This window comes from Drosophila willistoni, chromosome 3R, assembly GCF_018902025.1.
Source record: "Drosophila willistoni isolate 14030-0811.24 chromosome 3R, UCI_dwil_1.1, whole genome shotgun sequence".
Lineage (NCBI taxonomy): Eukaryota > Metazoa > Arthropoda > Insecta > Diptera > Drosophilidae > Drosophila > Drosophila willistoni.
In genome coordinates this window covers 30,676,891-30,692,730 of record NC_061086.1, presented here as the reverse complement: position 1 = coordinate 30,692,730, position 15,840 = coordinate 30,676,891, and the positions used below count along the sequence as shown (strand labels likewise).

Genomic DNA, 15,840 nt, shown 5'->3' with positions numbered 1-15,840 from the left:
ATGCCAATAAATAAATCAAACACATGGACCAAATGCCAAATGAGTGAGACTGAAAAATAGTTTTGGCTCACCAGAAAACAGAAAAAAATTAAGTAATCAATTTGTTTTTATGTTCGCTTTGCCGCATTGCAAGGCATTTAACCTTTGATCTGATGCAAAAACAAAAAACCAAATCCGATAACGTCATATGTAAATGTTAATCTGTCTGTCTAGTCTAGTGCAAATAACTTGGCTATCATACTCAAAACGAGTTAGAATGTTGTCTCAAACCTCTCATGTCATCTGACTGAGTGTCTCTACTTTTGTCTAGTTTTTGATGATGGGAAATAGTTACACAAAGAGAGAGAGAGAGAGAGAGAAATAGAGTCAGTGGATAACATTTCTTTGTTGATTAGTTTTGTGTCTTTTCACCATTTCATTAGTTCGAGTTACACTGCCCGCACACGGATTGTTTAGAATATTAATAATACATACTATGTATGTGTATTTGTATGTGTATGTATGTCTGTATATATACAAATTTTTGGTACGTATTCGAATAATGAAATTTTCTTATGCACACGCACAGCTGCTGTTGGCACGCGTTGATTACAAACTGACAGTTGGCTAAGTTGCTGGAGATTGCCTCTCGGACGAGGCCAGGGCGAATGGAATGAATGGACGGGCAGGCGAACGTACGGACGGACTGTCCGTCGGTTGGTTGGTTGGCTGGTTGGTTCCGTCTGTCGGTCAACGTAGCGTATGCGCAATATTTTCCTCTTCTTTTTGGCATATTGTAGGTGATGCCGTCGTCATTGTTGTTATTTTTTGTTGTTCTTTTCTTTTTTGGCGATTAAAGCACACACACACATACAAACAACCAGCAGTAGGAGCAGTCAGGTTCAAAATTCTTGAGGTTTCTTGGTGAATTTGTATACCCTTTTTGGGCATTGTTCAGCAATTGTAAGTCAAGTCATCAACAAAAGGCAGATATAGAAAGAACCTATAAATCATAGTCTTTACATTTAATCAAATTGTATATAAATGATAAATCTATTGACATTTCCTTCCGTTATTTTATATACATATATTTGCAAGGGCATCTTAAAATCGTGGTAGAAAAACAACAAAATTTGGTATTCACTTTTCTTTTCTTTTTCTTCAAGATCATGCTTTAGCATTAATGTTATTTTTATTTCTTAATTCTTTTTTGTTTTTATATCTCTCTATAATTTTTTTATTTCACACATTTGTTAATGTTGGAACCAAGAGAGAGCGAGAGTTTGCTTTTTCGAAAATATTTGAAAAATGTTTCCAAATTTTGATTAAATTGTATTTGCTTTGGCAGTGAATGAATTACGATTAATTTGGCTAATGCCAATTTTTAATGAATTGAGTATTGATGTCGTTTTAACAAGTTCTTGTCCAAAGAATATTAAAATACAAATTATGCCAATTATATGATTCATCACAAAAAATGCCATTAAACATAAAAATGATGTTTAGGCAGCAAAACATAAAACAAAAAAAGAAAAACAAGAAACATAAAAATCATGAACAGCTGTTTGCGGCACCATCAGACTCCCCCCCAAAGACCCTGATCCCAACCACCCGCCCGCCCTTTCCCCAGCTAAATCTCTTGCTACTCCTCCGCATTCCGCTTACAAAACCGCAAGCAGCATCAGTGATTAAGTTTTGCCCTCATTAATATGAATTTTTCGGTTCTTCTTTTTTTTTGGTTTTTGTTTTTGTTTTTGTCGGAAACATATTTAATATTTAACATCTTTGGAACACAGTTTGGCTAAGCTTGGCATTGTGGTTGTCTGTTTTTTTGGTTGGTTAATTAAAAAGTCAGCTCACACATACACACACACACACAGAGGAAGAACTTGTTGCACATTCACTCACACACACATAGATACTAACTAAATTCCATAGAAAGTAACTCGAACAAGCCCTTTATTTTAGTCCACTGATAACATTGGCTAAATTAATTGATAAATTTATCAGTTGATTATGACCTTATTACATGTTGGTAATACTCAGCGATCTGTTTTATTCAAATTCATTTAGTTCTGATAACGGCACAAAAACACAACACAATAAAATAGGTAAATATTGACAGATACAACAATACTATGTGAATATATATATAGAATAATTAATACTTTTCTTTTTGCACCTTTTGCTGATATATAAATCTATATATAAATAAATAGATTTCTATGGTGGATTTTTTGTTTTTTGTTTAAATTAACTAGCCGCCGTAAAATACGAAATTTTTGTTGTTGTTTTTGTTTTGTTTTGCGGCCAAACGCCAGGACGTTCCGTGAGCGACTGAAATGTTTGTGGGCCAAATAACACATTTGGCTAATTTGCCAAACGCTTTTTACTTTCCTCTGTGTGTGTGTTGTCTGTGTTGGCTTGCTTAACTTTCCGCTTGGCTTTCGTTTGCTCTGTGCCTTTGCCTGGCTCTGTGGTGTGTGTGTGTGTGCTTGGGTGGGTGTGTGCGTAGGGGGTATTCGTGTGACTCTTTATGTACATAGCATTAATCTGGCTCTACCCTTAACCAAAGAGTATCTTACTGATATTAATGATCAGACAAGCCATTCACCTTGCTTCTCATTAACAGAGAGAAATAAACTTGAAGGTTCTTAAATGTAAATTTCATTATTGCTAATTGGATTCTCATTCAAAACGCTTTTCTAGGAATCAAACTCAAATCATTTACTTGTAAAATTAAAATATCTTAATGGATTCTCTTCAAAACGCTTTTCTAGGAATCAAATTCAAATCATTTATGTACTTGAAAAATCAAAATATTCTAACCATATTTAAGTACTTTAGGCATCATTGCCCATCATTAAGACCAAGCCTTAAGACTTCTTTTTTTTCGAGACTAAATTGTGTAATTGAATAATTTTTGAAACCTTAAAAATTTTGAAAAATTTCTATGCACAGTATTCGAACAAAATTACAAAATAGAAGTAACTTACTATACCTAACTATTTCTCATAATCTTTTAAGCACTAAGTTTAGAGTAAAAGCAGAATTACCCAAAGATCCTTTTGGCTTTTATTAGCCATATCCTCTCATTTACCTCAAAAGATTGTTGCCCCCGATTGTTGAATACAAAACGAAATTTTGTAAATTATTTGTATTTGAAATAATTGCAAGTGTATTCCATATGCTTACATACATATATATTTATGTAGATTTTTATTCAGCAAAATTTGCTTTCGGTAATTCTTTTTGTTTTTCTTTTCTTGTTCTTTTTTAATGTGTGTGCTGGCTGTGGGTTGGCCCATTGGGAGATGTATTAATAATTTATTAATTACACATATCTTTTAAACATTTGAGATTATATGAGATGATTAATACTCAAAGGGGGGGCCAGCAAATCGTCTTCAAATTCACAAGTGTGTTAGTATATTAAATACAGCATACACAATCATTAATGCACAATATACATACATACAAACATACATACATAACTTTGTGTATTTGTTATATACGCAAAGCTAAAAAGTTTTAATCAAATTCGCTTCATAGAAAACATAATTCGTTGTGATTCACTTTAGATGTGCCTATATATGACAATCCAAGATACACTACACTGGTGAACATGAGTAAGAATTAAGGAATATCTTTGGAGTCTCAGTTTTTAAATTACTTTCTGCCAAATGTAGAAAAATGAATAGATGTGCACACGTTTTTATCAAAAAAATTCATTAAAGAAAAAACAATTCAAGGATTTCCTCATCAAGTATTGTTGCAAATATTCACCAACAATTTATTAGTCCTACACATTTTCCAAAGATTATTTCCAAAAAAGTTATAAATCTTTTACAATTTCATAGTTCGGAAAATATTATTTATTTATTATGTTTGTCTAGATTTCGAGCTTTTTGAATTGGCAGCACAAAAGGTGAGCAGGTTGTCTGTTTAGCTATTTCAAGAACCAGCAAGTTCTATCATCAGCAGACTTCGCTAAAGTATCCACAGATGTAATGGCCATCCCATATCTTCAACGCTAAAAGTAGTTGGAAATTCAAACTTGAAGCCGGCTGAAATCCAGTTTTGAATTAAATTGAATAGGTAAGCAAGATAAAAGTATTAATAAATTTCAACTTTGCAAACGTTTTAAAAAACGTTTTAAAACGATGACATTCTAGGTTGATTTAATTGAACAAAGACTTAAAAATCTTTCAAGAATTGATTAAAAATAGATCATGGAATGAATCAAGATTTTTCGAAAATTCGTCATGGAGTTCATCAGAGAAATCATCGGCTATCAACACGCAGAGCATTCTGAAGATTGTTTTAACAGAAATTACCTTGATGTGATTATTTTGAGACCTCTTATTGATTTAAAATTGTTTATTTTCTTACTTAATTAAAATACGACTTGAAATTGAATCGCAAATGAATCAGAATATAACTTTTAAGTGAGTCGGCCATGATCTAAAATATGTTTTTTGAATAAGGCATAAAAAACACACATATTTCTAAAACGATTAATTGATACGTTTGTGATTAAAAATATGACTTAAAAAGGAGTTCTAACGTTGTCAAGAGAAGTCGTGACTAGGATACAAATTTCTCCCGACAAATGAGTCATTTATGATCATAATTTTGGCTCATTTATGAATATTTAATTAAAAAAGATTCAGTTCAGATTCAGATGAATTAAAAAATATTCAGTTTGGATCACAAATTTTACAAAACGTTGGATTGAAATAGATTCACGAGTTCTTTTCATTCATCAGGAAAATTTGCAATAAACATATCTATTTAATAATACTATTGAAATGTTTATCATTACTATTGACTAATTGAAACTGGCGGAATTTGCCCAATTTGCATTGCATTTAATGATCTTTTGCATCCGTTTTGTTTGTAATAAATAATGTCGGCCAATTGTTTGCATATTCCTGCGTCTATACAATAAATGAAATTTATAAATTTACAATATTAAACTACCATAAAAAAAAATAAACCAAATTTATGTAACGAGGCTTATTTCCATTAACATTGTATGTATGGATATTTTTACTTTTTTGAATATTTTAAGCCTTAAATGCAACAGAAAACTCCTATAACCAAAGAAAATTGAACAAAAATCCTACACCATCTATTGAAAATTGAATGCATATGTGTGTGTGGGTGTGTGTGTGGGTGAGTGGGTGTGTGTACTGTCATTCAGAACACGGAGACGGAGACAGAGCAACGCATATTGGCTATGTGCCCATAAAGTTAAATAGATTTACTGTAATTGATAACGTCTATAATCGTTTGGACATTGCCATTCATTCGGAAAAAAAAGGCGTTTGGAGGCGGTAGCTAAGGGGGTATCACAATGGGAATGGTTGGAAATGGTTATTTTCAGCATGTTGCGCGTTAAAAAATCGATCGTACCCAGTTTTGGCGCCGTCACTCAAATTAAGTACATTAAAAAGCCCAATAGGGACTAGTCAACACCCACCCAGAGAAACGTCAAGTTAAGGCAGACATAAATACGCACACATACATACATATGTATATGCAGTTACGCACACCCCCATCTATGTGTATGTCTGTCTGCGTGTGTCTGAAACTACAGAACAAACACACAAGTTTTCGTATATCGCTTAAACAATACTAATAAATTTTCATTTTATGTGTGTTCGGCTTTTAATTACCGAAACTAAACTTAAACGCCACAAATACAAATAAACGTACATTGTACATATTTACACAAAATGCTTGACTCGGCTTGATTGATCTTCCAGGAAATGGGTACCCAAAGGAGAAGAAGGCAAAGACCTATTTTAATTGTTGTCATAGAAATGTCGTAAAGTTTACTTATACAATATATATATGTATGTATATCCGTACTGTAATTGCCATTGTCATCTTCTGGCATACTACAACACAGTAGTATATTTAAGTACAAACATAGAATCGAGCAAACACATTCGACTCCTTGCAAGGATGTTAATGCAATTCAATCAAAGTCGCATAAGGATAACTAGCTAATACTTGGCATCTAAAATTGATTACCTTTTGATCGAAATGAGATTAAAAATGCAAATTATCTCATAAATTATGTTGTTTTTAATGCTACAGGAGGAAATGAAAATAGTCAAAAGCGCCAAAATGTATGTAAAATTTTATTCTTCTTAGATTAAAGGCAAACACTGAAAGGCAAAAAAGGTCTCTAAGAAGAAGAGGCATAGAAAATTCATAGACTACACATGGTATATAAAAGTATATAGAGCTAAGCTGATCTAGCCATATATAATAATACACACAATCGTATGTATAATCTTTGTTTAAGTTGAAAATATGCGATTTTTAGATAATGCTGTATTTTTGAATGCTCATTTAAAATCGATGACTTAAATTGCTGTATTAACACTTTCTAAATGAATAAAACACCTTAATTTTTGTTGTAGCACTGTAAAATTACTTTTAAATTAAGATCTTAAGTTGATAAGAGTTTCCATTTTTCCATGTTTTATATCTTGAAACGATGAAAAATTTATTTGAAAAGCAGAATTTTAAGTGATATCTATAACTCGTAAAGAAAAGCTGCTAGAAAAAGCAAAACAAAATATATTTAAAATTACTAAAGATCAAGTGATAAAAGTACAATGATTGGAAATTTGCAATTTTCTTATTGCAGATTATTTATAAATAAATTTTTATTCGAAATTTTTGTGAATGATTTACTGTTGAAACATTATTGCATTTACTGTCAGTAATTTGCCTTTATAGAGATTATTGGAATCAAGCTTTTGCCATATGGAATTCATAAATTCTGATATAAATATCATTTTTGCCTTAATTATTCTTGGGCTCATTATTAACGATATGAGGTAAGGTAAGGTATCATTAAGATAAAAGTATATATTAATTACAAAATTCTGAAGTAATTCAAATTTGTATATTTAAAGTTTATAAAACAAACTAAAACATTAGATTCAAGTGACATAAAAATTTAATAAGATTCAGCTAAATTTGCATTACATTTATTATTATTTTTCCAAAAATTTCTTATTCTAACAGTCATAGTTAATAATTTTGAGTAAATTGCAAATACTTTCATTTTCAAACAATCGATATCCATTGACGAATATATTCAGATAGTTTCCATTGCATCTCCTGCAGATAATCGTTTAGATATAAATTCTGCAGGAGCTGTTTCTTTTGCTACAAACGCTGGATGACACATCCTTTGAATGAATTCAAACGCACATCGATTTCCCCTTCCTCGAGCTATACATATAAAACAAAGATGACATAAATTAGACATTGAATCCATTTCGCTACATATACATATGTTCAGATCACGTGACGATACCTCGTTAAAGGCGTAAATATCATGATAGCACGATGGTGATATACACCGTCTAATGCAGTTGATTTTGGAGACTCCAACTGGATTCATGTTTACGCACTTTGCATGCTGCTCACAGGCCACCTCCAGTTCATGATAGGTGATTTCCTGAAACATATCCGTTTTGTATCAAAAGAAAACACAAGGCAAAAAAAAAATCAATACAAATGATTTCACTCACATTTTTGCTGGTCTCCTTGTAGGCATATTCGGGAAAATGAAATGTTGCTGCCTTCGGTAATGTCTTGCCATCTAAACTCGGTATTTCCTTATAACATTCAGCTAATTGAAATAAAACAATTGAGAAAACTAGGCAAAAGTTGTTCACCGACAGCATTTCGAAACGTTTCTATTATTATTCTGCCATTCAAGTGTCAGCTGTTGGGATATTTTTCCGGCTAACAGGGATGATTACGAACTTTCCACCCTTTTGGTAGAGGGATATTTTGTGTTCCATTTCAGCTATTCCAAGTCGCTAGGGCGGCAGTTTTTGAAATTTATTCATTTTATTTATTATCACTTGAAAAATTGTGGTTATCTTACTTTTTTTAAATCCAAAACATTTCACAGAACATAAAAAATAAAAAACATTATTAATAACAACAAAGAGAAAATAAATTAACACATATGTATGTACATACCAGAATCATTAAAATCAGAGGGTAAAATCAACTAGTTGAATCAAACAAATAAAGCTGAGACAATGTAAAACGGGTGGAAAATGTCGGCAACCCAATGCAGCATTCACAGCAAAAAACCTAAATGAAAAAAAAATATTTGATCGAATTAAAGTTATTCACTTACCAAAAACGTAAATGAAAAAAAATATTTGATCGAATTAAAGTTATTCACTTACCAAACATGTATGTCCACGATCACTTTAGATGTAAACATGGCGGCAGTAGAAACGGATATGCAACGCACTCTTGTGTTGTAACTTCTTTTATAACCTCTGCCTCTCTCTCGCTCACACTTGCCAGCGATGAAAAAGAGAAAGTGCAAGAATCACTCTCACACTTGCACTGCCTCTCTCACCTAATCGCACTCCCTCATATACTCAGTAGGGCTCCCTCACTTAATTAACTGCGCTCTCCCACACACTTAATCGTAAACTCTCTTTCTCATTTAGTTGCGCTCTCTGGCAATCGAGAACGTTTATATGTGTGGGAGTGAGCGAGTTGCTGCTGGAGCGTAAGAAGTGAGTAGAGAAAGAGCAAGCTTTAACGCTCATTTCGGTTTATCTACGAAATCGTGAGACCATTTCTATGGGAACCGATTGGAACGATCGGTAATGATATTTTTTAATTCTAAAGCGATTATCGCCAAACTAAGTGAATTTTAGACAAACTCAATACGCCAAGCTTCTGCCAAATTTAATGACTATATTAAATATTAGTCTTAGACAAAGATTAAATATTTTCCAAAATAAAATTGAATTTAAAAAACATTCATATATTTATGCATATTCATATTAACATCAATAGATATACATTTACACATACATATATGTAAAACCGATTGACATTAAAAATGTATGTACTTTTCTTTAAATTTGTAAAAAATTTATATATATATTTATATATGTACGTTTGACGTTTTCTTCTTTTTTCAATATCAATATGAAATGGAAATGGATGGCAACATACATATACTAATATTTTCCTAGTGACTTTGTCCGTTAAGTAATAAAGACTAAACTTAAAAAATAAGAGACATTAACAATACTGACTTTGCTTAGATTATTATTATTGTTATTATTATTAATTTTGTTTTTGTTTTTGAAAAACTAATATTACAGAGAGCAGAGAATGTAAAAACTAAATATATCACAATTCGGTTATTTTTAAGGATCATCATGGTTTATCGAACAAATCATATCCACATTAACGAGAACATCTAAACTCTTCTAACTTTTCTTTTTTTTTTTTACATCGATAACTAAGTAAGAGAATCAACTCTAGTTAGGGACAGAGAAGAGTTTCAAACTCTGATTACTGATAACGGAAAGTTTGTTGTCAAGAGTCTTTAAAAGTCTTTGTTTGAATGATTTCTATAAACTTAAACATAATCTTCTTTACTCTTCAGCATGCTCTGTATTTCGCCAGGTAGAACATGCTGCACCTTGGATCCCAGCGAGCTGTGACGATGGATGGTGAAACGTGTCGTCTGTGGACCCGAGGTGGAGGTTTTATATTTCCAAGAACTACCTTTACCCTGACGACAAATGCCCAATCTGCAAAAGGCAAAAAACAACCATCGATAAGTAGATGGACATAATTTAAATTAAAGTTACTTACTTAGTCAATAGGTTAAATAGATCTTGGCGATATTGTGTGGTTAGTATGGCATAAAGATATGGATCCGCACATGAGTTGAGGGGGTAGAAGAATACTAGCAATATTTTTGATTTGGTGACATTGATCAAAGGGAAACCAGCCAATGCAGTGAGACCAAAAAACGCAATTGGCGTCCAGCAGGTGAAGTTGGTAAAGACCTGTAGTAAATGGGGGCTAAAATTAGTAAGACAAAGATTGACTTAGCCTAAATCAACTCACCAATAGGGCCATCTTTTTGGCCACACTCAGCTCTCCGCGATTATTTTGTCGAGCGTGTCTCGTTTCCTCCCCCAGGGACAGATAAATTTGGGCATAGCAAACGGCTATAATGGAAAATGCCAAACCATTGCAGCCCAGAATCGATATTAAATAGACAGTATCAAAGACATCTCGATTCTCCATGGGCAAACAAATACTAAAAATTCAACAAAATATTCAACTATTTGTGATGCAGGTGCAAGATTAGTCGGCGATTTACTCACCTGGTTGATGAGTAACTGCTAATGCCAAACAATGGCAACGAGGACATTAGAAATGAGTAGAGCCAACCGCCCAGCATGATAAGAGCCGCAGGACGTAATTTAATGCGATTGTTCAACTGCATGGCCCTTGTAATCGCCATCCAACGTTCGATGGTAATCACGGTCAATGTGAACACCGACAAATGACTGGCGAATACCGTTAGAAAGCCGGCAACTTTACATCCAACCCCTAAAGGCAAACAGACATTTGTAGTTACAAAATCAAAGCACAAAACAGACAGAGAAGGGGAGGGGGAGAGAATGGGAGGGGGACTAACCGTATTGCCAATCGTAGGCATAGTTAAAATACTCGCCCATGGAATGGGCATCAATCGAGGCCACCAGCAACAGATATAAACCCAAGCACAGGTCAGCAAATGCCAAATGGCACATTAGGAAACGCGCCACCGATGACGTCTCTGGTCTAGTTACACACAAAAAAGATAAAGATTAACTAGTGCCGTTTAAATTGCCATTACATTAGTTACTTACTTGATCGATAATATTACGGTAAGTACTGCAACATTGCCCACAACGGCCAAGGCAACAACAACCCACACAGAAATACGTAACCATTGATAGCCCATTACATCCTCACAGGGATTTAAGTCATCGGGCATGGGATAGCATTCGATATTTGGTTTACGAAATGTAAAATTGCCACAGTACACATCCAATTGATCATCTTCACGATTTATGGTAATCGAATCATGAAACACACCGATATTCATCGAAGAGTCTGACATATAATCGACCGGTTCGAATGGATTTGCCAAGACCTCGTTTTCCGTATCCTCCGTAGCATTGTAGAAATCAATGTGATCCCATTTTCTAGTGAGAACAATCAATTAAAAAATACTACTTAATGGGAATAAGTCACTTACTCATTAACATTTGTATCCTCCCAACGGCCAAGGAGCAATTCATTTGATGAACTCACTGAAGATGTCTTTACTTGACCCTTTTTACGATTTGCATTGCAATCCTCTCGCCATTTCTTGATCTCCTCCATCCGTTGGGCATGACGCTGAGGATCGTGACGCGATGGAAATTGAAAGGCACAGCAATGGAATGAATGGGTTAGATAAGCTCGCTGCAGATTCTGTCATCGAAAAAAGAGAATCCCATATTACACAATACTACAATTTATATTTAGATGATCCTCACCTGAAAGTTATATATAGATGGTATGGTCTTTAGAGTATTTGTATTTGTTATATATAATGCTTCAATCGTTTGCAGTCCAACTGACGGTAGAGATACAAGAGAAGTTCGTGAGAGATCTCTAAAAGACAAAAGATGATCTATTTAGATTCTTCAAGCACACATATTTACCATAACACTTACAATTCAGTTATATCTATAATGCCATAGAAGGCATTGGGATGCAATTTGTTCAATTTTCGATTATCTCTCAGATATCTGCAACATAATTCTTACTTAATTTTGTGTGTAGAATTAAACAAAAGCAATTAATCAACTTACAGTTTGGCAATTTTTGAACCATAAAATGCCGAATCATCAATGTAACGTATATTATTGTTTGTCAAAATTCTGAAACAAGAAAAAGAATATTTATATTCAGTTTTCATGCGTTTATAGTTCTCAAATACTTATATTTGAAGTGGAATATATCAATGACATAATTTTAGTCAGTGTCTGATCCTCGGGGAAGGAAATTTGGAAAACTTCATCCCTCAAAAGTGAGATTTACTCTCTAAAACTGAAAATGTATATTTTCAAGAACAATTTATCCCAAAAAATTAACGTTTTCACCCACTCCGAAATCTACATCTAGATAAAAAAACTGATATTGATAATGATAAAAAACTATTTTCTATTTAACGGTCTACTTTGTGTAAAATTAGCGAATTCTCGTGGGAAATAATGAGGGAAAGTTTTTGTAAAACTGCTTAAATTCCCCAATCTAGGATCGATTCACCCTAAAATCTATATCTAGATATATACACCTAAATATATCTTAAAAACTTTGCTTATTTCATGGCTTAAATTGTTTAAAAGTTTTCATTCTTTTTATATTAATATTTTCTATATTCGTGTTGAGTATTTTCTAAATTTTAAATTACTGTATAAATGATAAATTGTACTTACAATTGTCCAGTCTTTATATTTATGGATTTACTATCAATTCGAGTTATTTGATTGTTATCGAGATCTCTGTAAATATAACAATTAAGTTGAATTTAATTTTGTTTAAGTTCTTGTTCATATACTTACATCATTTGTAGTATATTGTTGGGTGGTAAATAACGCAAGTCTGGCACACTGATTAGCCCACTATTTATAATACGTCTATGGGGAAAAGAAGAGTGTATATAATAATTAGGTAAATCTTCTTTTCTGGGTCACTCGAACCTCAAAGAAAAAGCTTTGAGCTTAAACTCTTTTAAAGTTATTTACTTAGTTGCTGGTTAGTTAGTTCAATGTATCATTCTCTTGACCTCAATACAAATTCTAAATTTAAACGCAGCTAACGCCAACATGTACTTTACACCATTTACTTAGAAGTATGTTGAGGAGGGGGGAAACTTTGCCCTTAAAGTGCAGAGTCTGCATTACCGAGAAGAAGTTTTAAATGTTTTTCAAAAAATTTATAACTTTTTGTTTACTTTGAAACTTAGAAATAGTCTAAAGTCCATAGGACAGTTTAAAATGTCCTCATATGTTTCAACAAGCGAATGCTTGGTCTGCCTGTTGCATACTTTTGGGCAGAAAATTCTCCCCATTTCATATGTTGGCCTGAATTCTTGGTTTAAAGATTAAACTTTGCACTTTTACATCCCCATTTCATATGTTACCCTAAATTCTTGGTTTAATCTTTTCACTTTTACATTTTACTTACATAATTTCAATTGTGTCGGAAATGTCTTTAAATACATCTTTCGAGAGGACTGTCAATTTGGGAGCATTTGAAATGTAACTGAAATTTAATAAAAAGAAAATGTAAATATTTAAAAATGAGAGATGAGACTATAAATGGTTTGAATTGTTAATACAATGCTTTCAATGCTTTTCAAAATCTTTATAAATCTGATCAGCATCCTCCTTTATTGGCTTTATTGGCACCTGATCAATCCTTTGAACCACACTGCAAATAATTTATCAAGATAATGACCTTCTGACCTATTCTAGTTTCAATATTTCTTTAAGAGGATACAAAAAATACAGAATAAAAAGTCTAAAAATTCTACGAAATTCCTTTGAAACGAGAACGTTTTATCCCTACTCTTCGCTCAGGTATGTAACTCCTCACCCCGAGTGGATCAGGTATTCACATTTCATTTTTCCGTTTAAATGTTTATGGTTTTCCTCTAGAATATTGATTAAATAACAGTCTAGTATGTTGGTATGTGTGTATGGAAGAGTGTGTGGGTGTGCTGGTGGTTTTGTTTACACTTACATGGTGCGCAACATTGTTAAATTTGCAAAGGCTCCATCCTGTATGAGTTCCAATTGCAGACAGTCCATGAAAGCTCTGCAACGGAAGGGCGAACGGAAGGGATTATGGGAATTATTCGTTTTGTTAATTAATTCATGGAACTCATGAAGGATTATCAACTTACACATCCAACAATGTGGCCGCATAAACCTTTAGTCCTGTCGACCGTAAACGCGGCAATCCTGCTGATGCCACCGTAAGACGTTGCACAGGTAAATTCAGGGTTTGGGGTACTCGTGTTAGAGCTTCACCTTCACAGCGGCATTCCAATTCATTCTGTGAGTGGTTATAAAAAATTTTACATTTATGACATTATTGCATAGGATGCGCCATAATTTGATTTCAGACCACACTCAAAAAATTAGCTCAGTTTGTGTGTTTCTCGTGTTGAAAGGTAATATGACACAAACAAGCACATGGTTAAAGTTCATAGTCAAAGTGACATAGTCACTGGTCTATACTATCTATCTATCCACTTACTTGATTAGTTGCATTCCAACAGCAACACTTCCACATGGGACCCATCTGGGGGGGAGCAGCAACAGTTGGTTTTGATGTTGACGTTGTCGTTGTCGTTGTCATGGTTGGCTCCAATGTCAATGCCAATGTTGAGCCTTGACTTGTTGGCTGACTAGTTGTTGTTGTTGCTAGCTGGTTCTCATTGATATTGAAACCATTATGATTCTCAAAACAATTATTGGCGTTATTGTTGGTGTCATTGCCATAAGCTCCATGGGGTGCATATAACAAAACCAACAAAAGGCATGACCAGCAATATCCTTGCCACACAATTGATATGCTCTGCATGTTTATATCGTGTGGATAATACTTTTTTGTAGTTGTTGTTGTTGTTGTTGAATAGTCCTATTGAGGACAAGCAGATTCACATTCTGTCTGACATTTTTTCACAATGAAATTTTAGTAAGGGGCTTCGAGGAGCTCTGTAAAATGCAAACAATAAAAAAAAATATATCTGAATTTATCCTCAGTTCAACGAATAGCGAGACCTTTGAGCCTTTGTTAAAAATCAAGAACAATAGTTGTGATTTCGTAGTATTCTTTGATAGTGCAAAATACACATACAAATACACCTGACAGGACCTATTTTGGTGTGTAAGAGAGAAAGAGAGAGAGAATGTATGAACTTCACAATCGTGCAAGACCTTTTTACTCACTCTTAATATAGCCAAAACATTAAAAGAGGTCCTGTGAATATATAGCCTAAACATTAATCTTAACTACCTATTAGTTTATATCGATTTTAGTTTTAAATTCTCAAATGTTTTTGGCTTACTCCTCAGAAGGCATAATAACATCTGTATATTAAGTTACTTGTGAATGATTCAAGGATCAGACAATTGAGGACATGTAAAATTCGTTAGAAGGAATATGTTCGATTCTTTGACGAACTTGATGATAGCAAAACGATCATATCAAAATGACAAAGAACTTTTAAAAGTATATAACAAACATCTTTAAATCATTTGCAGTTTAGACCAAATTTCAATATCTTAGTACATTACTTGTCTTATTTAACAAGGATTCAATTGGTTAATTTAATTATAATATATATTGTGGTGTAATATTTCTATACGATTTTTATTGCAATGCAAAATGCTTTTAGATAAATTAGTTCCCAAATCAAATCAAAAACAACGAAGAGTAAGAAATCACAAATTTTCAAATAAATCGTTAAAAGTTGATTCGAAAGGCCCATTTTTCGTACATCCTATTTGGTCTTAAAGGATCATATAATTTTGTACAAGAATATATACATGTAAGGTACGATGGAGAGTTACAGAGGTTTAACAGCAACAAGCGGCGACAGATGATCATAAACAGCAGAGCTTAACAGCAGAACAACAGAGAGTACAGCAGACAGCAGAATAGAGGAGCACAGGAGAGAGAGACAGTTGAAGTTGCGGGGTCGACGAAGCAGTAGTGAGATAGAAAAGAATTAAGTAAACCCACTAAACTCACATACATTATATCACTAATTTCAACAACAAGACCACCAGATAGTTAAAGGGATTGAGCTAATGTACTTAAAGTTCTCGCAAAATTGATAAATTTTCTCTTTACACACGATTTCAAGTTATATTTTCAAACACCTTTAAAGTTAGTCTAATAGATGACCGAATCAAGAACACATCTACTCCATAT

At 33.3% G+C, this 15,840-nt stretch overlaps 2 protein-coding genes across 2 annotated transcripts; both read right to left on the bottom strand.

Annotated features, from left to right (window-relative positions):
• Positions 1-6,976: 6,976 nt before the first annotated feature.
• LOC6649416 lies at positions 6,977-7,795 on the bottom strand. Its single transcript, XM_002072054.4, has 3 exons — positions 7,542-7,795; positions 7,325-7,468; positions 6,977-7,239 (listed from the first exon to the last, which is right to left on the bottom strand). The coding sequence occupies exons 1-3, from the start codon at positions 7,695-7,697 to the stop codon at positions 7,174-7,176; spliced, it is 366 nt and encodes a 121-aa protein (XP_002072090.2). The 5' UTR covers positions 7,698-7,795; the 3' UTR covers positions 6,977-7,173.
• A 1,347-nt stretch (positions 7,796-9,142) lies between these two features.
• Positions 9,143-14,610, bottom strand: LOC6649415 (follicle-stimulating hormone receptor). The gene is made up of 16 exons (XM_023179729.2): positions 14,158-14,610; positions 13,802-13,953; positions 13,639-13,713; positions 13,081-13,158; positions 12,456-12,530; positions 12,330-12,395; positions 11,703-11,771; positions 11,565-11,639; positions 11,385-11,502; positions 11,102-11,319; positions 10,710-11,048; positions 10,496-10,641; positions 10,179-10,407; positions 9,916-10,111; positions 9,658-9,854; positions 9,143-9,593 (listed from the first exon to the last, which is right to left on the bottom strand). Exons 1-16 carry the CDS (start codon positions 14,482-14,484, stop codon positions 9,419-9,421), a joined length of 2,535 nt encoding a protein of 844 aa, XP_023035497.1. The 5' UTR covers positions 14,485-14,610; the 3' UTR covers positions 9,143-9,418.
• Positions 14,611-15,840: the final 1,230 nt, after the last annotated feature.

Bases quoted from the DNA above. Each gene is read 5' to 3' on its own strand.
- LOC6649416 (XM_002072054.4), bottom strand. From the start codon at position 7,697: ATGCTGTCGGTGAACAACTTTTGCCTAGTTTTCTCAATTGTTTTATTT. The intron at 7,469-7,541 runs GTGAGTGAAATC...GATATGTTTCAG, and splicing joins ACAAGGAGACCAGCAAAAAT to GAAATCACCTATCATGAACT. The intron at 7,240-7,324 runs GTATCGTCACGT...TTATATGTATAG, and splicing joins ATATTTACGCCTTTAACGAG to CTCGAGGAAGGGGAAATCGA.
- LOC6649415 (XM_023179729.2), bottom strand. From the start codon at position 14,484: ATGCAGAGCATATCAATTGTGTGGCAAGGATATTGCTGGTCATGCCTT. The intron at 10,642-10,709 runs GTAAGTAACTAA...GTGTGTAACTAG, and splicing joins ACCGTAATATTATCGATCAA to ACCAGAGACGTCATCGGTGG. The intron at 10,408-10,495 runs GTTAGTCCCCCT...GTTTGCCTTTAG, and splicing joins TGCCTACGATTGGCAATACG to GGGTTGGATGTAAAGTTGCC.